Here is a 27,200-nt window from a genome sequence, read left to right on the forward strand (position 1 = left end):
GATCAGGCAGTTCTTACTTTGCTCCTGGGCCTTCAGGATGAGATATTGCTGTGCAACTGTGGCTTCCAGCTACGGCTCTCTCCTTGCTTCCAGTTCCTGCATCTATTCTGAAGCAGGCACCAGGAGCTGAGCTGGACATTGTAGGCAGAGTCTGTCCAGCACAGAGCAGAGGGACCACCCACACTGAGTGTGGACATGCAGCCTGGCCACCTTAGCTCCCTTGGCAGCTGTGCTTACACTAACCTTGAAGTCAACAAAGACCCCAATGTCTCTGCTCTCAACACACAGTACTCCTCAGTTATGCCTCTACCACCCTGGACTTAGGCGGCTTGATTTGTTCTAATGTAACCTATTGTTAGGACTATTAAATTTAATCTTCGTGGATTTAATCAAATGTTCCAGCCTGTTAAGGTTCTTTGCACCCCAACTCTGTCATCCTACATATATCACAACTTCTAAAATTCCTACATGCTGCTTTTTATAATTTCATCCAAGTTACTGACAAAAGTTCAAGGAAATAGAGGCCTGTGGCCCAACACTAGAGACCACACACCCAAATTAACCTCAGTCTAAGAGGAAGAGCTTATTGGGTCAATGACGACTCACATAACTGGGTTCTCATTCTGCTGACCTTTCTCCTGACTCAGGGCAGACAAGGGGGAGCCATGGCATTAAAATAGAAAGACTTAGTTCCTGTATTAGAACTCCTATATATACTTAGGTTAGAACCTCATATGGAAAAAAGAGGATTCAATGGGGAATCAAGTGAATAGAAATGAACCTCAGATCTGCCATGAACTGGCAGAGGGCTTTTGAAAAGCCCCTGTTGCTCTCTGGGCCTCTATTTCCTCATCTGTAAAATGAGCTAATAATAGTTGCTTCATGTGGTTATTGGGCAGATTCAATGAGATAAGGTATAAAAAAGTACTTTGTCACCTGTCACACACCAGACAATTGCAAAGGATTCAGGGGTTGATAATGAATAGTTGACAGTTAACTCTAAAGCTAAGACTCTGAGCCCTGCTTACAGGGCAGGGAGGGGTCTGAGGCAGCTCAGCCTTGCCCCGTAAGTGGTATCTTCCCCTGCACAGTGCACACTACAGGCCTCTACTGAGCATGGCTGAGTCAAGGGGACTTAGGATCAGCAGACAGGTCTTACACAACAGGTTAGGCAGTGAATTTGGTAAACGACGGTCACTGGTTCCTCCTATGACGGCACTGTTCTGAGCCCTGGGGTTTTAGCTCCATAAAAAGAAGAAAGAACAGTGAGAGTAAAACTTTTGCTTCCAGACTCCAATCCTAGGACCTCACTCACCAACCAGGCAGTGAGAATGAGTCTGAGAAAAAACTTTGTGAAATTTCCCAAAGATACAAAGACATGATCAAAGTTTTACTTACACAACAGAACACTTTTGCTGCCATATGCTGGTCAAACTGGCCCAGGATGATCCTCACATCATTGCCCTGTGGACAGAAGGACAGGTATGTAAAGGTGAGTGGATGATGGCACACCCTAGAGTGCTTGAGGCTGTGGGCAGAGAATGTTCGTGCACCCTAGGCTCCAAGCCAAGAGCTCTGCCTGAGCAGGGCAGGCAGGGAAACCTCAGATTCTCTGGTCCTCTTTGGGGCCAACTTTCCCTTGGTTCCTGCTGTCAGCCCTCCCTGGTCTCATGGGCAAGCAGCAGGATAAGTCTGCACAGGCTGAAGGCTAAAGCTGACAGCTCTAAGGGGCCTTGGCCTCTCCTCTGCTCTCCTCCAAACTCTGCAGGGTGCAGAAACTGTCTAACTTCTGCACTGCACATGCAGGGAAACTGAGGCCAGTGGAGGGAAGGGAGCTTCCTAGGTCCCCAGGATGGTGTCTGCACAAATGAGATATGAGACCCAGCTGAGCCGCCTCCTGCTTCCTACCCTTTATTCTAGACTTTTCTACCTTCCTGGAATCCACAAAGCTTCCCAATCAAGTTTCAGAGTCTGAGTTCTGAGCTTTGTTCAAATATCAGATCTACCAACAGGCTTTAAGGGTGGCCTCAGATGGCACCTTTTTTCCATTGTAGCCTCAATTTCCTGATCTGCAAATTGTGGATAATGGACCTACTTTACAGGGTTGCTGGGGGCACTAATGAGATAATCCTGATGAAGTGCTTAACTCGGCTCCTGACACAGAGTAACTGTCTAATAAATACTATCTAGTATTAGTTTTATAACCTTCCCCTGGCCCACCTTCATTTCAAAGGAAAATCTATATTCGAATGCTCTATAAATGGTTATTTATTATCTCATTATTTCAATGTGGTTAATAGGTATAAGTTGTACAACAGCTTCTGTGACTCATTTATTAATTCAACAAACATTTACTCTCTGATGCTCCCTCTCAGGTCAGGGTAAGGGGCTCTTGGTTGCTTTCCAGGGAGTGAGGACCCAGGCTGGGCCCTACCCCATAGAGAACAGGCTGAAGGAGGCCGTGCTGTGCAGTCACCAGACCAGCTGAGTCCTGGCCTGCATGCCTGTCCCTTCCCCCGTCACTTCCTGCCTTCTGCAGTGAGGCCCAGCCTTGCAGGTGGTGCTACCTTCCCACTGTTCATCCTGTACTCTCCAACAGGCCTCAAGACCCTTTGAAGCATAAAGAAGAGAAGCATGCTTTCAAATATCAGTTTTTAGCATCTTTCAAAATTGGAAAGTGCTGACTGGGAGGCCATTTTACTCATCATGTACTTTAGCAAAATAAAAAAGGCTTGGATTCTAAAATCATCCTTCGTTTGCAAGCAAGAATGGAAAGAAGAAAAAAAAAAACCCACTTGCTCTGAAAGGACTTTAAAAGATCATTAACAGAGCAGTTGAAGGAAGGCCAGCCTTTGTCATCACCATGTCTGCGATGCTATAAAAAGTTCTAAGCCGCTTCCGTTCTGTGGACATGCTCCCAGGCACACTCCAGGGTCTTTCTGCTTGTTGTGGAAATCTTTTAGCATTTCTTGTTGCTAACAGTATCCATCCAGCAAACATTTATGGAACATCTACTTGTGCCAAGCCCTGTGTTGCTAAACATGATATAGAAACAGCTTATTGGATTTTGCAATTAGAGAGACCTTGGTTCAGATCCCAGCTCCACCACTGACCAGCTGCAAGATCCTGAGTCTTACTCTCTTGAAGCCTCAATTTCCCCATCTCTGAAGGAGAGAGAATGCTACCTACCTTGCAGGTGGCTGTAGGACTCATGATATGAAACCCACCTATTGGCTTCCATGATGTTCTCTCCTGGTTCCCCCCTACCTCCTCGTTACTCCCACTCAGAATCAGTTCCCCATTTCTGTCCATCCCTAAATGTTGGTGTTTCCCTCAGTTCTGCCCTCATCACTTTCCATGGGCAACCTCATTCATGACCCCCACACTGTGTGCTGTGAATTCCAAAATCTCTCAGTCCAACCCAGATACTTTTTTCCAGCTGCCCACTGGATACCTCCTCGGGTTCTCCCAGGCACTTCAAGCTCACTATGACCCAAAATGGACTCATCATCTTTCCTAACAAGCCCCTTTCTCCTCCTGTGCTGTCTAGCTCTGAGACTGGTGTTGCCAACAGCCCACCCCCAAGCTGGGAAACTCGGCAGTCATCTTAGATTCACTCCTCTTTCTTCATCCAAGCCATAACCAGGGCCTGTTGGTTCTGTCTGCTCATAGCTCCCAAATTATCCCTGACCTCCAGCCCCACAGCCCTGGTTTAGCTACCATCATTCCCTATTTAGTGAACTACAGCAGCCTCCCACCCGGATCCCTACCTTTAGTCCTGCCCCACCCACCGCAGTATCCACAGAATCAATGAAGGGATCATTCCAAGATTCAAATGTGATCTTGTTAAATCTTTTCACAGCTCCCTGAACTTTATAGGGCAATCTCTGAGCTCTCAGTAGAGCACTTAAGATTCTTTACCAACTGACTCCTGCACACTTCTCAATCTCATTTCTCACTAGTCCTCACTTCTCACTACTCCCCACAGCAGCAAGAATGAACTACCTGCAGGTCTGCTATCAGTTCGTTCGTTCGTTCATTCATTTTCCCACTCTATCCCCCCTTTCTTTCTGTAAGCTCATCCATTTAGAAAGTCTTTCCCTCCAACCCCACTCATTCGGCCTGGACAGTGGCTACTCACCCTTCATGCCTTAGCTCAGGCACCCCTACTCGGAGAGGCCATCTCTGTCCCATAAGTCTTGGTGGCCATTTATTCCTCCATGGGCCCAGAGCACTCTATCATGGCACAAGACAACTTACTTGTCGGTCTTTCCCACTGGACTGAGGGTAACTTGATTCATCTCTGGGTTCCTAACTCCCAGCACAGGTCATAGCATATGTATCAATACATAGGTATTGGATGCATGATGAAGTGAATAAATGCTGTACAAAGCATCAAGCACAAAGCCTGGCCCATACTAGTTATTCAGCAGCTGGTATCATCATTGCACTTCTATCCTGTTAGCCTAGGGACCAGGCACTGATTGGGTTCACCATGTCAATTTCTTAAATGGACCAAGGGACCCACATCTTCATAGCTGACCACCTGACCACTTGCTGTCAGATAGATAACCAGCTCTGCCATTTGTGGACCATTTAGTATCTCTGTTACCTTGACAACCAAGTTGGATGGATTGCTTGGTCTGTGCTCCTAGTCTCTTAGGACTAGATGGGGCCCAGGGGATCAGTGATCTAGTTAACCTCTTCCCAGAGAGGCAAAAGACTTCCACCAAGACTGCACAGCACCCCAAAACCAATGGTCTTACCTTGGTGCTCCCTGACCATCAGAGTACCCTGAGAAAAGATCCCATCCAGAGCCAGTCTATGGTTGATACAGGGAGATATTCACACCCATTATGACTCTAGACAGTGAGTAAGAGAGGGTAAGATGCTCCAAAGTCTGGGAGGAAAGAGAACAAGCCAGCACCCACTGCAGCTGGAACCTGGGATCCGGGGTAGAGGAGAGGACAAAGGGAGATGCGACGGGGCTGGTATCCTTACTGGGGGTCTGGAGAGCAATATGAAGAGGATGAGGTACTTCTCAAAGTAGGGTAGGTGCATGAGGAGTGGTCCTGTGGGTATGAAAGGCATGATATACCTGATTTGTCTTTCTGGTGCAGCAATTTATTGGAAAACTCAGGATTTGGGGTAAGGTTTTGGATTTGGGGGATCTTATAGGGTTTTAACACTCATAGTATGCTCTCACAAAAGTTCCAGAATCATGCTTTTAAATGCTGCATAACTAGCTTCTTTTCCTGAAAGTCCAAAGAGTGGAAAGAGGTATGAGCACACTCTCCTGGGTACGAGCATACTCTCCTCAGTAGTGGAAAGAGCATGGGGACAATTTAAGGAGTTTGGGGAACAGGACATAGGGGAGGAGAGTCAAACATCCTGAGGATGAGAGTGACAGAGATGAGCTGTGATGTTACAGAGAACCTAGAACATGGCAGAGGTCCCATGGACCCTTGGCTCTGCAAGGTGCTGCCTGAGTATAAGTAGATGACCTGAGATTGGACAAATGACAACTTCTTCTCAAATGGCTAGATCTAAGGTTGCAGACCATAATGGAGACATATGTTCAAGCCCTCAAGAAGCCATGCCCATAGGAAGAGGCAAAAATGGCAGGAAATGGCTATGGCTTGGAGGGGTGGAGGAGGGGTGGGAGGCCAAAACTCTGGGTGGATTTCCTTTCCTTTTTCCTAGGCCAGTCTCATTGTTTTCTAGAACCGCTTTGTCTCTGAGACCCTTGAAGGGAGCTAAAATCACACATATACACACAAAAGTGACACTTAAGAAGGATGACCCAATTAAAAAACACCCGTTTGCAGGGGTCTAGCAAAGTCACAATAAATGACAATTCCTGAGCTCCTTCTAGCACTTGTGCTAAGCAGTACGTCAGTCTCAGCCTAGGAGGTAGGTGCTATTATTATGCCCACTCTGGAAAGTATCACCAGCAAACGGAGGCTCCCCAAATTGAGATTTTCCCAGGTGTGGCAGATGCCATTGGTCATGCTGAATTCCCTCCTCAGGACTGGCACACCCCTCCCAGCTCTGTAGTGAGGGTAGGCTGCTAAGAGTTCACTCCCTTCTCAGCTAAGGGGAGGAGCTTCCTGGCTTCAAAAGGCTATGCCAGGCCTCACACTCCACAGCCCCCAGTGACTGACACACACATATAAAACTCCAGCCCCTTAGCTGAAAGGTGAGCCCAGCTCTGTAGTGCAGGCTATGCTCCAGAGACCCTGTGGGGCCAGGCTAACCGGGTCTCACCAAGACAGCGTTCTGGCTAGCTCCCTTCTAGCCTCATCCTGCTTCTCTCCCCTTTTCCTGAGCACACTCTCAGTAAATCATTTTCACAAGAATCTCAGGCTCCCTTTCTAGACTAAGATACACAGGTAGGAAGTGGTTGTGCAGGACTCGGCCCCAGGTGTGTCTGGCTCCAGAGCCTGACGCTTGACCACTCCTTCCTATACAGTGCCTCCCAGGCTAAGGAGGCCAACCCCACCAGGCCTGAGCTGCAGGAGCTCAGCATCCAGTCTGCAGCAACAAGTCACGGAGACAAGTCCTGCAACTGTAAAGTAAAAGGACCTGAGTGGCAAATGCAATCCTGAGACATCACAATAGCTGTTGTGCATTTAAAGAGCAGAAAAGGAGAGGCCACCCTGCTCTGTCTTCCCTGTGGTAGGGGTGTGGGTCCTGCTAGAAGGTCAAGATTGACCTGACATTGATCTCTGGGTTATCTAGCATCTTCTGCCACCTGTGCTTCTGTCTCCAACCTCGTTCAATAGCTTCCTGGTTCTCAAGGGCCCAGCACAGACCCACTCTAACTATCTCAATGGGCTGTTGAAAAATCCAATCAAACCGTGTTGGATGTTGTAGAAAGGGCTGAGGTGCTATGAGCCCCAGGGCAGCTGAACTATTATAGGCTGGTCATGATGCAGGCTGGGGGAGTGTCTTAGGGGCCGTGGACACTGAGATAGGGGTTTGTCTAGCTATGACGTGGGGTAAGCCTAAGAGAGTCAGCCTAGATGTTTTCCAAAGTCGCTCCTGGCTCTGACAGACTGATTCCACATCAGAATGAGTGCTCTCTTTTATTAGCTAAAATTAGTCTTTCTTAGACCTTTTTTTCCTCACCAGAAATGTCCTTAAAGACAGAGAAGCAGGGGACATATACTTAAGAAAGGGAGTGAAGAGGGAATAGCCCAGGACAGCCCACTGGCAAAGCATGGATTTCTTTAAAGTTTATTACTTTATTTTAAAAATTCATGTATACTTAGCATTCTAATAACGTATCTATGTTTATCTTAAGATAAAAATAATGCGTTTCCTTCCCACATCTCTGAGCAAAACTTACCCGCTGGGAAGATGCACAATATTTATTCTAGCTTTGTGTCCCCTCAGGGTTCTTGTACGAACTGCATTTTCAGATAGACAGGCCAGGTTCTTGGCCTCTGGGGTAGGGATAGAATTCCCACTAGCACTCTCCCATGGAGCAAAGCGGGGAACAGTCTACCTCAAGGCCTATCTTTGTGGTTATCCAGTGACAGGCAGAATAACGGCCCCCCAAATATAAGCATGTCCTAATTCTGAGGACCTGTGAATATGCCATGTGACATGGCAAGGGGGAATGAACACTGCAGATGGAATTAAAGCTGCTAATCAGCTAATTTATAAAATAAGGAGATTTTCCTGTAATATAAATCCTGAATGAGCAGGGTTGGGGCTGCTCAGGGGAAGGCGAATAAAGCAACTGAACTGAACAGAAGCCTGGTGCCCTCCCCCACAAGGCCCAAGGTCACACCATGGAAATACCCAGGGGCAGCCCTTCCGTGGGATGGCCTTCCAGTCAGGTCTGGCAACAGTTAATATTAAAGGCCCCTGTTTGGAACAAGCCCAGAATGAGCTTAACCTCCTGGGGTCTTCATCACACAGAGATGGTTTTATTTCCTGACTTTCTTTAGATTCATAGCTGCTAAATCAGCCTGATTAATTTCATTATTCAGTTCCTCTATGCTTATTTTCGCTTGGGTGATCTGCCCAAGACACACACACACACACACACACACACACACACACACACACAGAGAGAGAGAGAGAGAGAGAGAGAGAGAGAGAGAGAGAGAGAGAGAGAGAGAGAGAGATGTTATGGCTCCCAATACTTCCGTGTTTCTATCAATTCCCCTTTGTATTTTTAACAGGCTTTTCTTTATATATTTCAGTGAGATGCAATTTAGAGCAATAATGGTCCATGAGTGTATTATTCTCTTGGTGAATTGTATCCTTATTTATAGAAAATGACTCTCCTTAACACCTGAACCTTGTATTCGCTTTGTACTAATATGAACACTGGGATTCTTGTTTCATTTTGGTTTGCTTGGTATACTGTACCTTTGTTCAACCTTTTACCTTTGACCTTTCTGTGTCACTCTGTTGTAAATAGCTACAATTACCTCTTCAAAACACAATCGGAAAGTCTTTGCCTTTTAATGGGGAGTTTGACCAATTCGAATTTATGGTCAGGATGATTATATTTCATCAGCAATTATATTTTTTGTTTTGTAATTTTCACATCTGCTTTATGTTTTTCAATACATGGGCTAGATTTTCTTTGCTTTTATCTTCCATGTTTCAGAAGCTTCTGTTTGCATTATATGTATTTACTATTAAGTTACTCTAAGCCTTCTTTAGCTTATATTTCTCTAATTATGAAACTCGTGAGTGAAATGGTCTCTTCGGAGTCCCTCTCCTATGTAAGACCAGGAGTTTAGCATCCTTTTTCTTCTTTCTTTTTTTTTTTTAACTCATCTAATTCTTTGGCTCTGTTAAAGGAATTTAGATTTTTATATTCAATAACTGTTATTATAGTATCTATTTTTGCATTATATGTATATGTATATTTGCTTCCAAAATGAATTTTTGCATCTTTTATAACAACTATTTAAACTTAGCTCTTTCCACAGGTTCTGGTGGTCCTCAGAACATGTCTGTCATGACCTCAACTATGAAGTTTGCCCTGGTTCTAGAAGGATGACATTGACTGCAAGGACTAACTTCTAGAAGGGCACCTGGCACGTGCACCACGTGAACCTCACACATCGGAGAACGTCTCCCCGTGGTCCATTGTTTCTGGGACTGAACATTGCAAAGGAGTCAAGGTGGCCTGGATTTTGCACCTTTGTGGAAAATATGCTTTTTTCTGGCCTAGATACTTGTACATTTCAAAACTTTTTATGTTTGTATTTCAAAAGTTTTGGCAAAATGTGTCTATATATGACTCTCTTTTCACCGATTCTGTTAGAATGTGGAAAGGCCAGCTAGTCTGCACATGTAGCCGGCACATTCCTTATGAAACTGTTGATTTTATAGTTCCATCATGGTTGAAGATTGGCAATTTTGTCAGCTCCAATCTAGTAGTTCCCTCTTGAGCCCATGTAAGTTTGTCTCCAATTTTTTAAAAAATAAATTTCTTATTTGAGAATAGTTTCAGATTTACAGAAAAACCACAAAGATAGTATAGAAAATTCCCATATGTCCCTCACAGTTTCCCCTATTTTTAACATCTTGTGTTAGTATGGTACATTTGTTACAATTAATGAGTCAGGACTGACTCATTATTATTAGCTAAAGTCCATACTGTATTCAGACCGCCTTAGTTCTTTTTTCTAATGTCCTTTTCTACTTCTGAATTTCACCCAGGACACCACATTCAGTTGTCAGGTCTCCATAGACTCCTTTAAACTTAGACATTCCTTTTTTTTAATCCTCACCTGAGGATATTTTTTCCATTGATTTTTAGAGAGAGTGGAAGGGAGGGGGAGAGACAGAAAGAGAGAAACATTGATGTGAGAGCGACACATCGATTGGTTGCCTCCTGCATGGGGCCCAACCAGGGCTGGGGATTGAGCTTGCAACCGAGGTAAGTGCCCTGGACTGGAACTGAACCCTGAACCCTTCAGTCCATGGACAGATGCTCTATTCATAGAGCCAAACCGCCTAGGGTGACATTCCTTATTTTTAAAGACCAAGACGGTGTTGAGGAGTACTGGTTGGATATTTTGTAGAATGGCCTTCAACAGAATTTGCCTCATGTTTTTCTCATGGTTAAACTGAGGTTACGGATTTGGGGGAGGAAGATCATAGAGGTAAAATGCCCTTTCATCACATCATTTAAAGGTACATTCTATCAATAGGACTTATCACGGCTGATGCTGACCTTGATCACCTGTCTGAGGTAGTGTTTGTCAGGTTTTCTACTGTAGAGTTATTCTCCCCGCTCCCACCCCCTTCATACTGTACTCTTTGGAAGGAAGTCACTTAATAAGTGGGTAGTTCTGCTCCACCTCCTTGAGTGTGACTATCTATATAAATTATTTGGAATTCTTCAGCATAGGAGATTTGTCTATTCTCTCCCACTTACTTATTCAATCATTCATATCAATATGAACTCATGGATATTTATTTTACACTTTGAGTTGTAATCCAACACTTTTATTTTATTGCTCTAATGTTCCAGCTGTGGCCACGAGGAACTCTTTCAGTTGGCTGCTCTACCGCTCTGATCCAGCCCATCTGTGTGTGGAAGTGTTTTGAGCACGCCTTATTTTCTGGCACTGCAAGACATTCCGGATCTAGTTCCTGTCTCAGTCCTAGAATCAGCTATTTCCCAGGGAACCCTGGCTCCTTTTCCCTGAAAATAGTATTAGAAACCACGAGTTGGGTGCTAGGCGTGCTTGTTGTTGTTTTTTAAAATTTTGATTCTGTTTGATTTTCCCTCAGGATCTCCCTTCTCCAGCATCCATAACTATTATCTTCTCTCTCACTAGATTGATTTCTTTGACCATTTCCTCTGAATCTCAAGTTTGTCCTCCATATTATTGATTTTTATTTACCTTGGCTTTAACTCTGCTCTCTACTACCTCGTATGCAGATTTTAATTCTATAATTTTCTATTTAGTTTTCTTCCCTGTCCTCTGTACTTCCTTCTCTATCTTATCCCACAGTGAACCAGAGGTCTGCTTTTTCTCAGAGCTTTCCAGAAGTTACGTTTCTTTGTTCTTGAGTATTTTACTCTTGTGTTTTGTTGACTTTGTCTGCCCAGACTTGATATTTCCCTTATATACACTCAACAAATTTATTGAGCAAGTTAGATTTGGTTCTAGGTGATGGGGGAATAAAATAGTGACCATGACAGACAGAAACAGCGATCTCTCAGAGCTTACATCCTAGTGGGAGGAGACAGATAACAAAACAACTAGGTAAAATGAATAGTAGGTCAGATGTTGTTAATGGTTGAATTGTGTCCCCCCTCCAAATATTAAAATCTTAACCCCCCAAACCTCAGAATGTGACCTAATTTCAAAACAGGGTCATTGCAGGTGTAATTAGCTAAGATGAGGTCATGTTGGGTTGAGAGACAACATGACTAGTGTCCTAATATACAGATGATGTGAAGAGGATGGGGGATAATGCCATGTGAGGCATAGATTGCAAGCCAACGAACATCAAAGGTCTCTGGCAACACCAGAGCTCAGAGAAAGGGATAGTAGAACCCCAAAGCCTTCCAGACAGCATGGCTTTGACCTTAGACTTCTAGCCTTCAGAATGTGAAAGAATAAATTTCTTTGTTTTAAGCCACCCAGTTAGTGGTACTTTGTTAAGGCAGCCCCAGGAAATATACAGATGCCCATCAGTGCAATGGAGACAGAAATTAGCAGACAGGGGGAAAGGGAGTGAGAGGGGCAAAGATTTAAATTTTAACTGAAATAATTGGAGAAGGGATAAGTCTGGGAAAGGGGGACTACTCAGCAAAGAAGGGAAGAAGGCATGAGAAGGAGCCATGCAGGTTCTAGGGGAAGAGTGCCTCACGCAACAGAAACCCTTTGCCAACAGACTGAGCATGCCGTCCTTGGCTCTGCCCTCCCGGGCTTTTGTGACATTGGAATCCTTTCTCAGAACCGCAGCTGTGTGGGGTGGAGGAGAAAGCTGGGCCCTGGCGTTGCCCAGATCCAAGTTTGAATTCCAACCTCCCTCTTTCCAGCTTGGTGACTTGGGTTGAGTTCCTTAACCTCTTTGAGCCTCAAGTTCCTCATTTGTGAAATGAAGATACAAAACTCCCTGTGTCCAAGGCTCTGGAGAGAACTAAATAAGTAAGTGAAAGTGTAGGGCTGTGCATGGGGACTTGGCCCTTGGTTAGTGCACTTGAAAGGTCGGCTGCTATTTTCATCATTATTAACATCAGTCTTGCTTCTGTTGTAGTTAGCTGGTTGATGAGCAAAGCACCCAGTTCCATTCCAATTTCCTGTAGACTTTTAACTAGTGCTTCTGCTCTATACACAAAGGCTCTTTAAACTTTAAAGCCTGCAGAACTCTGCAGGGCCTCTAAGGTACAAGGAGCTATTTAAAGTGTCCACCCTGGGGAGACACTGTGTGTGGCAGGAGAATGTCAGTTCAGTACCAGGCCCTTTCCTCCACCCCCTCCCCCACTCCAGGGGCTCGCTCCCTGCGGAGTGGGCCCTCCACCCCTCTGGGTCCTCCAGGCCTCACACAGCCCGACTCAAACCTCAGACCACACAGCTTGCTGGGGAAGAGCTTGGGCAGATCCAGCCCCAACCATCTGTGCTGCCAGCAGGCCCTCCCTAGCTACTGTTTCCTCATCTGCAGAGGCTCCCAGGGCTGAAATGTCACGTGTAGATACAGTGTTTGCTCCAGAATAGGGACAAAGAGATGGTGTTCTGCTTCCCTTACCCCTCACCTCTCAGCTTCTGTATGCCATCTGTGAACTGAGAGCTTTGAAAGATGAGCGCTCTAAACTGCCACCTGCTCTAACTAGTGTAACCTGGGACCCGCCCAAGAGAGAGGGGATATGTCATGTCTGGGTCTCCATGACAATGACTTTCAATGTGGGCATGAGGGAGTGCAAGAGAGTGAAAGAGGAAAGTGACAGCTTTAACCATGTCTGTATCTGCTTTAAATCCCTAGCAGCTCCCACTGCTCTCAGGATAAAAGACCAAAGTTCTTAGCTAGGCATTCAAGGCTCATGGAAACTGGCTCTAAACTGTTTCTAGCCTCGGCAAATTTCCTGTCCCACCTGATATGCCAGCCTCCTGGAATTCATACTGATTCCAAGCGTAAAGTTAGCACAGCTGTCTGGCCCTCTGTCTTCAGCCCTCCTTCCCTGCTGGGTTCTTGTAGGCCCCCATCCCGCTCATTGTCCATGGCCAGCTCAAATGCTGTCCCTTCTCTGGAGCCTTGTTGCAACCCTCTCCCTGAGTGGGGCCAGTCCCTTCCTCCCTGTTCCCAGGTCCCTGTGTTCCTGATTCCTCGGAGAGGTCCTTCTTTCTTCAACAGGTGCAAGCCATCTGAGGACAAGGGCAGGCCTGATGGTAAACCTAAGCCCAGGAGGGGATCTGGCGCAAACAAGGTATTTAAGAGTTTGCAGAATGAATGGACAGATGACACCCAGAGACCACTTACAACTTGGCAAACTTCTAGTTGACCCTTTCTGTTCCTAGAGTGAGTGTCACGGAAGGGGGTCAGGGGCCTAGGCTTTCTGTCCCCCCAGTATACTTCCTTGCTGTGATTTTGGGCAAGAGAGTTCCTCTCTCCGAGATGCTTCGCATTGGAGATGATGCTGACTTGTGCCCTGCTTACCTCTGAGGCTGGGTTAACAGACATACAATCACTGAGTAAGCTCTACATGGCCATGCAGCTGGTGCTGAGACCTCTGGCCAGTGCTGGACACAGCAAGGGGAAAGCCAAGGGAAGCCAGCTCCTGGGAGCTTCTCCCCATGTCTGAGGTGCCAAGGATGAAATGAAACAGCCTCAACTCCAAGAGCCTTCACAGTCAGGGGATTTGGGAATCCCAGGAGCGTGGCATTGGTTCTGTCCTTCAGGCCGTGGCCACTGCACCTACCTTAAGCTTCTTGACACTGGTGCAGGGGTCATTGGAGAAGCTCTCGGTGTCTGAAATCTCAATGTCTTCACCATACAGAACCCCAGTCAGGTCATTCCTCACCTGTCAGAGAGAAAAAGTAGAGGGTGGGTGTGCTGGTGGCCACAGAAAGGGCTGGTTCAGAGAGGCCGTCCAGTGAGTGAGGTGATTTTCTCCACTAACATCAGAAAGGAGTGGTTTTTATCTTCATTATAAACTAGAGCACCCTGTGGGGCCTGGCACACAAGCACGAGGAGGCCAGACAGGGAAGGGGCTTATTCAAGTTTCCCATGAATTTTCTGGAAAAATCAAGAGGAGCATCCAAGTCTCTGGACTTAATGCTGGTATTTCTCCAGTGTCAGACTGACTCTAAACCAGACTATTCAAGTACATCCCAACAGTATTTATATTTTGTATTAATTATTTATAATCTTATTTAACTTATAGGGTGAAGAAATAGCCAAGACATTCAAATGGACAATGCAGAATGGAGAAAAGAGTAAGGGGGGGTATGGAACCAGCCTGTAGTGTTAAACATAACTACATGTCTGCTGACACACAGAATGACTAACATCGATGTGCTTGAAAGGCAGAGAGGGCTGCCAACTCCAGTGTTCTCCAGGACCAACAGGAAAGAAATTACAGAGTGGTAGGGACTGTAGCAAACTGGCAACCACATGTCTAAGGTGACAGCTCCCATCATGCCATGCCAGAATGTTAGTCCAGAGTCACCAGAATCAGAAATCTAGATTTTTTTAAATATAAGATCCCCATATTTTAAAATATTGATACTAGTTTGAATTTTAAAAAGTTAGGACCAAACCAAAGAAATCTGCAGTCTGTATCGGGCCCATGGCCGTGGGTGTGCATAAAGCAATGGAAACTGGATTGTGTGTTTTAGTAGCAAGAACTGGGTGAAGGATGTGGAACCCAGGGTTAGTCCTGCTCTGTCACTGACTTGCTTGTGATCTTGGCCTCTCTATGTGACCTTCTCCCTCTCGTCTTCAGTTTCTTTCTATTTGAGAAGATGATCCTTAAAAGCACTTCTTGTTCATTTCCATTAGGGTGGTTATTATTTAAAATCAGAAAATGTTGGTGTGGATGTAGAGAAATGGAAACCCTTGGGCACTGTTGGTGGGAATGTAAAATGGTGCAGCTGCTGTAGAAACAGTATGGTGGTTCCTCAGAAATTAAATCTAGAATTTCAATATGATCCAGCAATTCCACTTGTGGGTATAGACCCAAAATAAATAAAAGCAGGGACTCAAAGAGATATTCGTACTCCCACATTCACAGTAGCACTATTCACAATACCCAAAAGGTGGAAGCAACCCAAAAGTCCATCAATGGATGAACTGATAAATAAATTGTAGTATATACATATAATGGAATATTATTTAGCCTGAAAAAGGAATGGCATTCTGACACATGCTACAACATGGATGAACCTTAAAGGCTTTATGCTACATGAAATAAACCAGGCACAAAAAAACCAAATATTATTCCACTTATATGAGGTACCTAGAAGAGTCAAATTCATAGAGACAGAAAGTAGAAGCGCAGAAGAGTCAAATTCATAGAGACAGAAAGTAGAAGCGCAGCTATTTGGGGTTGGGGGAGGAAGGATTGGGGAGTTACTGTTTAATGGATATAGTTTCTGTTTGGGAAGATAAAAGAGTTCTGGAGATGGCTGGTGATGCTGGTCGTACAATAATGTGAATGTACTAAACACCATTGTGCTGCACACTTAAAAGTGATTAAAATGGTAAATTTTATGTTATGTATATTTTACCACAATACAAAAGCACTTCTTGTTTCAAAAATTGGTAGCCCTGCCGGTATGGCTCAGTGGTTGAGCATCAACCCATGAACTAAGAGGTCACTTGTTCAACCCAGTCAGGGCACTTGCCTGGGGTTGCGGCTCGATCCCCAGTAGGGGGCCTGCAGGAGGCAGCTGACCAATGATTCTCTCTCATCATTGCTGTTTCTATCTCTTTCTTTCTCTCCCTTTCTCTCTCTCTAAAATCAATAAAAATATATTTTTTAAAATGGTGATTATTCCAATGTACATATAAAAATGTTTTGAATAATTTGGCCCTGAGTATCACAAGATGGTCACTGGGAAGCCAACATTACGGAAGGGGAACAAAGGGACTTCAATAGGATCTGCTGTATTTTATTTCTTTAAAAGAAATATTACACAAACAGGGAAAAATGTGAACATTTTAAAATTCTGGGTAGCAAGCCCATAGGTGGCTGTGAATCAGTGCTTTTCTGAATGCCTGAAATACTTTGTGATAAATGTTTTGTACTGAGAATGAAAGTGACACAGGGTGAAGCTTGTCCATCCTTCGTTTTTACTTCCATTTTGATAGGAACGTAGGAACTAGTTGTATGAAAAAAATGTTGACTTTGCTATTACAGTTTACTTCTGCTGCCTCAATTTCTTGCTGGATGCAGGGGAGGGGGCATGATTTGTTTTGTGTGTCATGAGGGTGTTGTGCAACAACAATTAAACATAGAAAATGTGCAAACATGCCCTTGCTGGAAGGCAGTGCAGTTTGATGCACACACTGCTGGGCTTGCACAGACAGGCCTGGGCTCTCCACTTGCATGCCACCCAAATTTAGGGAACTACTCCTGCTCTCAAGTCTTCTCACCTCTAAAATGAAGGCAATACAGCATGAAGCTCACAGGGTTGTTTCAGGGCCTAGTAAAAATACTGAGTATGAGGAATGGCTTTGTAAATCCTAAGGCTCTTTACACTGCCTAAAAGCTGGAATGAGCATTTCCAGGCTTAAGGCAAGGCATCAAGGTAGTCAGTGGCTTGGGTATCTATCTTTGTATAAGTGTGTGCTTGAAAGCTGTATGTAATTATGGCAGATACAATATTTTATAGGTGGTCAGAACTCAAAACAAATAAAACCAAAACACCCTAGAGGTCATCTCACTCTGTCCCTAATTTCATAAATGAGGAAACTGAGTTGTGACTCCCAGCCTAGTGCTCTCTGCATGCTCCCAGGATGGCTCTTCTGGATCCTGCCAGATGTGGATGGTTCCTGAGGCCTGATGAGTCAGAACAGGTCAGAACAGCTGGTTGGTGCAATCAGCCCTCACTGTCCATAATTTTAGCACCAAGAAGTCTGTGCTCAGCTTGAGTATTTAATCTAATGGACTTTTTAAGGGAAAGCAAATGGAGGAAACCAGTAATAAATGGTATTTTAAAATAACCAAAGCATGGAAAAGAAATAATGTAATTGATCTTCCTCACAAGGAAAAGTATCCACACCCTCACATGTGGCTAGAAGGGTCATTCAGTTCACTGGGCAAAAACTTACTTAGCAAATTTGAAAAAAATCACCATTTTTTTTCCTTCTGGAACTGCAGGTATGTCTTGTTTAACAGAATCAATGTCTTTTGGCAGTTAGTTATAAACTGCATTTCTGCAAAGAGAATCTTATTTTTTATTCAATTCCATTATAAAAGCATAACTGTGTTCTGGGAAAGGAATAACCCTTCATTCTCAAGAAAATAAAATATACACACACTCAAGTATAGCTAGGGTTCCACTGCATATTAGACCCAGGGAGGGAGCCACCAGGAGTCTGATTTGCCAGAAGGCCCTGGCCGCCCTGGGAGGGAGGAGGAGAGATGAGATGGGCACTGATGGGAGGGGATAGAGAAGAAGGCTGCCCCATCATCTGGAAGGGAGGACCTGGATGGCCAGTGTTGCAAGGAAGGCCATGAGCTGGGCCCCCAGTGATAATAGAAAGGGGACAGGGAAGGGTTGAGTTCTTAAAGGCAAGGGCTTTGGGGCCAGTTCACAGAGCTGAGGTCACCTAAGAAAGAACTCCCCTTGCTTTCAGAGCACAACTCTGGGCTCCACCATGGAATCAAATCCCTAAGGAGCCAAAGTCACTTGGCACCACAGAGAAGAACAGGTGTGTCAGAGGCAATAGCTCTTGACTTTTTCCCCCTCAAGAACTGGTATGACTTCTCCAAAGAGCACATATGAATGGCCAATAGACATATGAAAAGATGCTCAATGTCACTATTAATCAGAGAAATGCAAATTAAAACCACAATGAGATGTCACTTTATACCTGTCAAAATGGCTATCATAATAATAATAAGTGTTATAAGGATATTAAAAAAATGGAGATTGGTAAAGCCACTGTGGAAAACAGTATGGAGGTTCCTAAAAAAATTAAGAATGGAACTGCCTTATGACCCAGCGATTTCACTTCTGGGTATATATCTAAAAAAACCCAAAACACTAATTTGAAAGAATATATGCACCCCTATGTTTGCAGCATTATTTATACTAGCCAAACTATGGAAGCAACCCAAATGCCCATCAATAGACAAGTGGATAAAAAAGCTGTGGTTCATACATACAATGGAATATTTTTCAGCCATAAAAAAGAACAAAATCTTACCATTTCAATAGCATGGATGGACCTGGAGGGTATCATGCTAAGTGAAATAAGTCAGTCAGAGAAAGACAAATACTGTATGAACTCACTTATATGTGAAGTCTAAAGAACAATATAAAAATAGAAATAGACTCATAGATACAGAGAAGAGACTGATGGTTGCCAGAAGAGGGGAGAGTTAGGGGATTGGGTGAAAAAGGTGAATCTGGTTGTGTTTATCAGGGAGAGTGACAAAGTGGCTCAGGGGGGTAGTTGAGAAGTGTAAAGGTCATAAGGAGTGACACCAATGACTCCTCAGGCCTCCCCAGCAGCATTGGGAGTTAAAGATTCAAATCCAAAAATTTTAACCAAGGATTTTAACAGTTGAACATAGTCTTCTAGGGAAATCCAACATCCTAAAAGAAGTCAAGAGCCAGGAAGAATCAATGGCTTTTGTGGGAAAGCCCAGAACAGTGGAGACAGTCCTGCTCAGGGTGAGCAGGGAGAAAAATGTCATCAGGTCAGAACAGCTATCTGAACAGCAGGTCCTGTGGGTCTGCAGACAACTTCCCAATCAGTTGGCTCACTGGGCCATGGGAAAAGGGGTGAAAGGGACTTGTCACTTCAATAAAGCCATCACAATGGCCTCGAGCCTCCTGCTGACTGAGCACACAGCTTCCATCCACACACTAGGCGTCAGGCAAACAGAGCTGGTTTTCATCCATCCTGTGAGATGTAGGTGGAGAAGTGGGCAGGTTGGAGGAGGAAAAGGAGATGAGAGAAAAAGATGGGATGCTAATGCAATTGGGAAAGGGACAGATTATTTAGAATTTTCTGGCTTAGCATAACTCAGTCCATGTGACCCATTTTAAGTGTAATGTGGGTCCACAGAGTTCCCTCAGGGAGGCTGTCACCAGCTCTGAGCAGACCACAGTGCCAGTCTACCTTCAAGGCCCCCTCCCCGCCCTGAAGCCTGCACCTTTGCACTAATCACAAGTCAACTGCCCAGATGATGCTTGGCACGCCCACTCTCTGGAAATCACCCAGTGATTGAGCTTATGAAAGAACTGCATTATGTGCCCTACTTTGAATAATTTCCTTGTGGGTCAGTCTGTTCTCTCCACTTAGCCCATCCCTGCTTCAGGGGCCCAAGACCATATCTGCATGTCCTACCAGGCTCCTGTCCCCCTGCAATATTCTGCTGCCCACAGGTAGGGCCAATGAACTCTCTGCCACCACAAATCCCCTGTCCTCCTGCAAGGAGCCTTCTCAGACCTCAGGCCCTCAGTCTGGGCTCCTGCTTCATTCCCAGGGCTGGAATTCCATCTCATGCCCAGTCACTACCTGGCCACTAGGCTTGAGGCCTTTCTGGACAACTACCTAGTGCCTGGCCATTTCAGAATGGGGTCCTGTTTGTTCTTGTCAGTCTCGCTCTCTCATTCATTCATTCATTCATTCATTCATTCATTCATTCATGCAATCATTCAGTCATGATATTGACATCTCTTCTGCTTTAGGCACCATGTGAGGTGGTAATGGGGCTCTAATCGATGAGCAAAACCATTTACTATCCTGGGTCTCTATCTAGTGGGAGTGAGAGACATTAATCAGGTGACCACCCTGGTTAGCCACCAAGACAAGGGCACTCAAGTTCAGGGGCATGTTTCTGAGAGAAGCTGTCATGGAGAGATCAGAAGGTAGGCAGGGAGAAGGCTTTCCAGTTGAGCAGCAGCATGTACAAAGGTCCTATGGTGGGAGGGAGCGAGTGGGGAAACTAGAAGAAGAGCCGGACTAGGCTAGAGCAGAATGTGGGCCAGGCAAGGGGAAGGCTGTTGGCAAGAAATGGGAAAGAAGAGGAGGTGGGAAGACCACAAGGGTCTCATAATTCCAGTGAGAGAGTCTGGTCTTGAGCTTAAGCACAGTAGGAAGCAGTTACAAAGTTTCAGGGAGGGGATGGCATGATTAGAAATGTGTTTTAAAATGATGGCTCAGGCTGCTGTGGGACCAATGAGGGGCCAGGGGCATGAGGGGAATAGGAAGGCCATGGAGGGGGCAACAGAATCATCCAGGTAAGAGATTCTGGAGGCTGGATAAGGAGATGGTGGTGGAGGTGGCAGAAAGTGGCCCCCCTGAGGATACATTTGGGACAATTAATAATCTGTATTAGTCATCAATTCCTGTGTAACAAATTACCCAAAATTTAGTGGCTTAAAACAAGAAAAATGTGTTTTACACATTTCCACACATTAGGAATGTGGGAGCCACTCAGCCAGGTGGTTCAGGCTCAGGGTCTTGCATGAGGCTGTCAAGATGTTGGCTGGACTGCAGTCACCTGAAGGCATCTGGGCTGCACATTAGAGTCACTGTTTCAAAAAAACACTGATACCCTGGCTGATTCTCAGACCAAGTAGAATCTCTGGGACAGGACCACGGCATTAGCATTTTTAGAGCTCTCCTGATGATTCCTGTGAGCTGCTAACATTGAGAACCACACAATTTAGAAGTAAAAGCAACAGAACTGCCAGGCTTACAACTGGGTTCCAAGCTTACCGAAATGTCCCTGAAGTCACCTACCCTCACCTTCTTCAGGTCCAGGGCACCATCTTCCTTCAACAGCCTGGACTCCTCCCCTGCCCTCTGCTGCCCCATCTAATAGTTATGCCTCATCTTTAATACCTGATCCTCTGCTCCTGCCCCCAGCACCACAAGCAGAGCCTGCCCACATCAGAAGGGAGACTAAAGAGAGGGAAAGGAGGGAGAAAAGCATGAGAGAAAATGAGAAAGGGAGAAGAGAGAGGCAGAGTATTATTACAGCTACAAGTTACCAGGTTCCCACCCCATGTCCCAGGCGGAAGCCTCTGACAGAGCAAGTGAATGCACAGTGAAGGCCATGGACAGTATCAGCGACCAGGACACTTGGCTTCTGTGGCCAGTAGTTCCCAAGACAACTTCCCCAGTGAGGCCACTGCCCCCGCTCAGGAATCATCCAGAAAGGCAGAGATCCAGGAAAAGATGGGGAGAACCAGGTCTGCACCACATGCACTTTACAACTCTTTGAAAATTCTAATTAGGTTACTGAAATGAATTTGAGAGCAAAGCGAATTCCCAGGTCTCCTATGGAAGCCGAGGTAACCTACTTTGTCATTCAAATGCGCTCGCTATATATAGCCCTGGATTGTGCTGAAATGTCACTCCTCTTACCTGACTAAAGCGTGTAATTATAGATTTACTTCTATTCATTCATGAAATGTGTCTTTACTTGATTAAACAGTTCATTCAAGTAAAACCCATTAAAATATGGAACATGTTAAAATGTGGCTCGTTAGAGGCAGAGGGCATCACTGTCGTTAAATGCTAATTAGGATAAACAGGCATTTGAAACACTCAAATCTTTGAATAATTCAGGTCACTTTTACTGGGGCTGGAGCTCCCCAGAAACCGCCATTAATTTAAACTAATTAAAAAATTAGCCTGGAGAAGAGTAGACCAAGGCAGGAAGTGATGGCTGACTTCAAACAAGAAGAGCTGTCATATAGGGAAGAAGGCACCTGGTTCTTGGCACTGCCGTGGCAGAGGGGGGAACAACAGGTAGATGATTCAGGAAAGCAGAGTTTGGTCCAAAGCCAAAAATAACTTTCTAAAGATGGAGAAGGCTGCTTTGGTGGATAGCGAGCTCCCTGCATCAGAGGGGTGTATATAGAATCTGGTCAGGATGCTTGAGAGGAGATTCTTGCACCACTAATGCTTATGGTTCCAAGAGAACAAGTGTTTCAAAATTCCACATGCCCTCATTTTTTGCCTTTTCGAATTTTATAGTTGCTAAAGCAATCCTCTGAAACTCTGAAATTTTTCAGACACTTGGAGCATGGATTTAAATTCCTGTAGAAACATCTGTGTGTTTATATTTCCACCTTTCCAACCTGATGAGTTTTCATTGAAGAAATTGTTCCTTTAGTTTAATGAAGGCATCTAGTTTTCAGATTTCTACAAGTAACTGAGCTCTTAATAACCTGTAATAAAAATTTAATGTAAGTAAATTTTTTTAAAAGGACAAGTACATAAAATAACTTGTATTAGATCTATTGTATATATGTGGTACTTGCACATGGGCAGTACCTGGGTATATATGCAGCTATGTCCATGTGAAGACCATACATACATGTGTGACACCTGCATGTTCACATTATAGAGCCAGCAGGTTGAATGGTGACCCCCCAAAAAAAGGTATGTTAAAGTCCTATCAGAATCTGCTAATGTGACTGTATTTGGAAAAAGGGTTTTTGCAGATGTTATTAATTTAAGAATCTCAAGATGAGATAATACTGGATTACCTGGGTGAGCCAATAATAAGTACTTATAAGAGAAATGAAGAGGGAGATTTGGGACATAGAGATGTGAGGGAAAAGGCCATGTGAAGACAGGGACAGAGATTGGAGTGATGTGGCTACAGGCCAAGGAGCACCTGGAACCACCAGAAGCTGGAGGAGGCCTGGAAAAATTCTCCCCTAGAGCCCTTGGCGGGAGCATGGCCTGCTAACACCTAGATTTTGGAGCTCTGGTGCCCAGAACTGTAAGAAATGAATTTCTGTTGATTTATGACACCCAGTTTGTGGTGATTTACTATGCAAGCCCCAGGGAATGAATACACTTGGGGCCTCCTGAGACTTGACTGCTTGCTGGTCCAAACCAGGATCCTGGCTTCCTGTCCTGTCCACATCTTACATCACAGGTGAGGCTTTCTAAAGGCACCCTGGCTTTCCTCTAATTGATGGCCACTTGCGAGCTACTCATTTGTGGCTTTTCTCACTTCCTGAGAGTTACCAAGAGCAGGGAAACAGTGGAGGACCGGAGTGGCAATGTCATGAGATGTGGGGGTCCAGGTGGAGGCCTGCCAACCTCATGGGCCTCAGTGGAGGGCTCAGGAATTCAGGTCACAACTTTGGACTGGTTCGCAGAGCTAACCATGAGCACTGGGCTGTCACATCCATTCCCCAACTACCACAATAGCCCCTTGAGGGAAGTGTTTTGTTGGATTTCGGGGATCTGGCATTGTTCCTGGAATGCAGTAGGTACTTACAGCTATGAGATGAAGAAGAGAACGAACAAATGCACACTGAGGATGCACGGCATCTGTCCAGGCTGAGATGCAGTGGGGTAAATATTCTGAGCCCAGAAGAGTTCATGCTAAATTTTGAGCCAGTCTTAGAGGAATGAGACAGATGCCCAGGGCTGGGCTGCATGTCTCAGCCTGAAGACATGGTCCACTGATGCAGGTGCTCTGTGGGCTCTGTGGGGATCCATGGGGCCCGAGGGCAGGTGGAGTTCCCTGAGGACATTTCCCTTCCCTTCTTACCCTGGCACAGGGATGTGAGGACCTGTGATCTGAGCCCTGTATGGCCACTCACATCAAGCCCTTATGACAGCTCCCACCTGCTAGTGGACCTTTAGCAGATTTCAAGGGTGACCTCGACAGGCAGAGATGGCCAGTGACAGACAGGCCTCCATATCCAGGACCCACCCAAGACATCTCTATCTTCCCTTGCAGCCCTCACTGCCATCATCCCATTATGGCAGTCCTTCAAGGGGAGAGCCTGCAGGCCATAGTCCCCTCTTTTCTGGCCCACCTCTTCCTCCTCAGGGGCCACCTCCCAGAACCACACTGTAGGCCAGGAACATGCTGGAGCCACCTGCATCGGGAAGGGACAGGTGACTTAAGAGCTAGGGCCCTCTGGCTCACAAATCAGCCAGCCTGCCAATTTTAGAAGTTCCAAAGAATCGAGGAGGTGGGACCAGGCTCAGGCTCCCTTCTTGAAAAATACAGAAAACTCCCTGTAGCCCCCCAGCCGGCAGTCTTCCCTTTGCTTCGCATTTTTCAAGGACCTCACCACTCTGCTGGCAGTCAGCAAAGTCAGGTTACACTGAGCTGTGGGGAATTAAATTAGCTATCAGAACCTCATTGCTTTCCTGTGACAAAGTGCCTATTGCTTTAATTGAAGCAGACTCATGGGACCAAACCAATATTTACAGAAATATTTGGATATTAATAAAACAGGGATATTATCCAGTTAAGATGATGAATACAAACCTCTATAGGAAATCAGCCAGATGCAAAGTGCATCTCTGACACCAAAATAGAGGAGGGCTATTAGAGAAATCACACCTGAGAGCATCAAAGGAAGCAGAATGCAAAATCGCTCCCTGGCTTGCAGAGTCCCATCCCTACTCTTTGTCACCGCCAGAGGAATGGCTGAGGGGATGGGAGGTCCAGGTTTGTGGAGACACCCCATCTGCGCTTCCAGAGGAGCTGTCACCAAGACTAGGCCACCAGCTTGGCACATGGGCCTCAAGGAAAGGGTCAGGACCAGTGTGGGAAGCCACCAGGAAGTCAATTTTGGCTGCTTCAGAGGCAGAACTTTCCAATAAGAAAGTGATCCAAGGATGGAAAGGCCTTCCCAGGTGGGGGTGAGCTCCCCATCACTGTGGGTGTGCAGGCAGAGGTGGAATTGCTCAGAAGGGATTCAAGCATCAGACAGAGGAGCAGAAGGGATTGCTGAACCCCCTGGGAAGGTCTCAAATTCTTAAACCTGTTCCCCAGTTACGAGGGCACAGATGTTGAGGGCCACCCAGGCTCTCAACCCTGCAGAACAAGGACAGCTCCAGGCAGCTCCATAAGCTGGAGAAGCAGCGGGATCCAAGTGTCCACCTCTCCCTTCAAGGTGGAGCTAAAGGATTCCTCGGAGACCCTGGGGCATCACTGCCCTTTTTAGGTGCAGCTTCCTTTTCAGTTCACATTACAAAGCTGTTTTCTGTCCTCCGCTCTGGAGTTCTGCCTGATGCCCTACAGCCCTAGCACTTGAAGCCCTCCTCCTCCTTCTTTTGTTTTTTTTTTAATCTTTTTTTTTCCCTTTATTGATTAAGGTATTACATATGTGTCCTTATCCCGCTACTGCCCACCCCACCCCCCACCCCACTCCTGTTCATGTCCTCAACCTCCCCCCCCCCCCGTGTCTATGTCCATTGGTTATGCTTATATGCATGCATGGAAGTCCTTTGGTTGATCTCTCCCCCTTGCCCCCTCCCTCCCCTACCTTCCCTCTGAGGTTTGAGCATCTCATTATAATGAACAACATAAAATGATGAACAAAAACAGATCCAGAGATAAAGCCCCCCTTCTTTGCCTGTACTGACTCCCTTCTTCCTCCAGGACTGCAGATTTGGGTGTGGGTGGATGGAGGAAGTGAAGGCATAGGTACAAATTGCTCCCCAGGGCCCATCTTTCTTCCCCTCCTCCACTCTTCTTCACCACCTCCTCCCAACCCTCACTCCAAGCCCCCAGGGAGCAAGCAGGCTGTAGGGGACATGGCAGAATCACTCTGGAGTGAACTGCATTCTCTCAACAATCTTATGAAGCAGATGCCAATATTGTCCCCATTTTACAGATGAGAGACCTAAAAGGTTACATGACCTGCCCAAGGCTTTACAATTAGTAAGCCAGAGGACCAAGATTCAAACTTGTGTTTCTCTGCCTCCGGAATTCAGGAGGGTTAGGAGCAGGGAGAAGAGAGGAGGGGATTGGGGGCAGCACTGGCCTTGACCCCAGGGTGGGTATCCGCAATGACAAACACAAGAAGGGCTTGTTTACTTGAGCTTCCCTCTCCCCCAGACTGGGAGGCCTGGAGGGTAGGGACTGTGTTGAGGGTCTGGGTACCTATGCAGGACCCCAAAAGCCACCAGCTGCAGCCCTTCTAGGAGCTTTTCCCAAATCCCCACAAAACAAGGTAGGAACTGCCTGAAGGCAGTGCCCAGCCGGTTCCTCATTGTTCTAGTACCAGCACAGTGCCTGCACACAGCAGCTGATCAGCATTAGTTCAGCGCCCCTGGTCCTGCACAAAGTAGTTCCTCTAAGGCAGTGGTCGGCAAACTCATTAGTCAACAGAGCCAAATATCAACAGTACAACGATTGAAATTTCTTTTGAGAGCCAAATTTTTTAAACTTAAACTTCTTCTAACGCCACTTCTTCAAAATAGACTCGCCCAGGCCGTGGTATTTTGTGGAAGAGCCACACTCAAGGGGCCAAAGAGCTGCATGTGGCTCGCGAGCCGCAGTTCGCTGACCACTGCAAGTGAACTTCCTTCACTTCAACTCTCTGAATATGCCATCTGTTTCCTGCCAGGGCTTTAATTGATACAACAGGTATGTCTTTTAGGTAGAAGTCATCAAAGTGTACATGATTTTATATCCCAATTTTTTCATCTCACATTTTATCATATACCTTTATAATTAGTTTTTACCACTAACCACACACAAACTAATCACTTTAAGTTCCTGACCTCTGCTCTCCTGTTTTCAAGTTGTGCTCACTGTTTAAGCCCTACTGCAAACAGCCCCACCTCCGTGAAGTCCCTCTGGATTTTCCAGTGACCTGTGCTCACCCCTGGACCCTTGCATTCTCTGCTCCTCCTTCCCAGGCCCACCTTTCTTGACCCTGTTCTGGAGGAATTAGGAAGTTCTTTGGGTCAGCCACAATAGCACACAGCATGAGGTCTTGGCCCTCTTACAGGTGGCTAGGGGAGAATATCAAGGCCTCACGAACTGACGAGAGGAGCTAAGCTGTCAGTAGCTCCTCCAAGGTCAGGAAAGACAGTCTGCCCTCGCCCTGGCCTGAAGCTTGTGGAGCCAGACCCAGCCTGTAGAGGTGCTGAGTCTGTGTCCTGGGAGGGGGCTGGCAAGTCAGGCAAGCTGGCCATGTCCTGGGGTGGACACAGCATCAAAGTGCTGAGTGGGCCAGCAGCCCAGGATTAGGGCTTGAAGCTGTGCTAAGCTAAGCAGTTTGTATAATGTATCTTCCTAGGAGCAG

The 27,200-nt window shown here is 45.8% G+C and overlaps 1 protein-coding gene across 1 annotated transcript in view; it reads right to left on the reverse strand.

Annotated features, from left to right (window-relative positions):
* GABBR2 (gamma-aminobutyric acid type B receptor subunit 2) overlaps positions 1-27,200 on the reverse strand; it is a 339,710-nt gene that overhangs the window by 150,131 nt on the left and 162,379 nt on the right. Inside the window, exons 4-5 of the mRNA XM_080668601.1 lie at positions 13,910-14,011; positions 1,399-1,464 (exon numbers count right to left, since the gene is read on the reverse strand). Coding sequence (XP_080524727.1) covers positions 1,399-1,464; positions 13,910-14,011 — 168 coding nt within the window. The remainder of the gene's footprint in view (positions 1-1,398; positions 1,465-13,909; positions 14,012-27,200) is intronic.

The sequence above is a fragment of the Plecotus auritus genome (genome assembly GCF_963455305.1).
Source record: "Plecotus auritus genome assembly, chromosome: 5".
NCBI lineage: Eukaryota > Metazoa > Chordata > Mammalia > Chiroptera > Vespertilionidae > Plecotus > Plecotus auritus.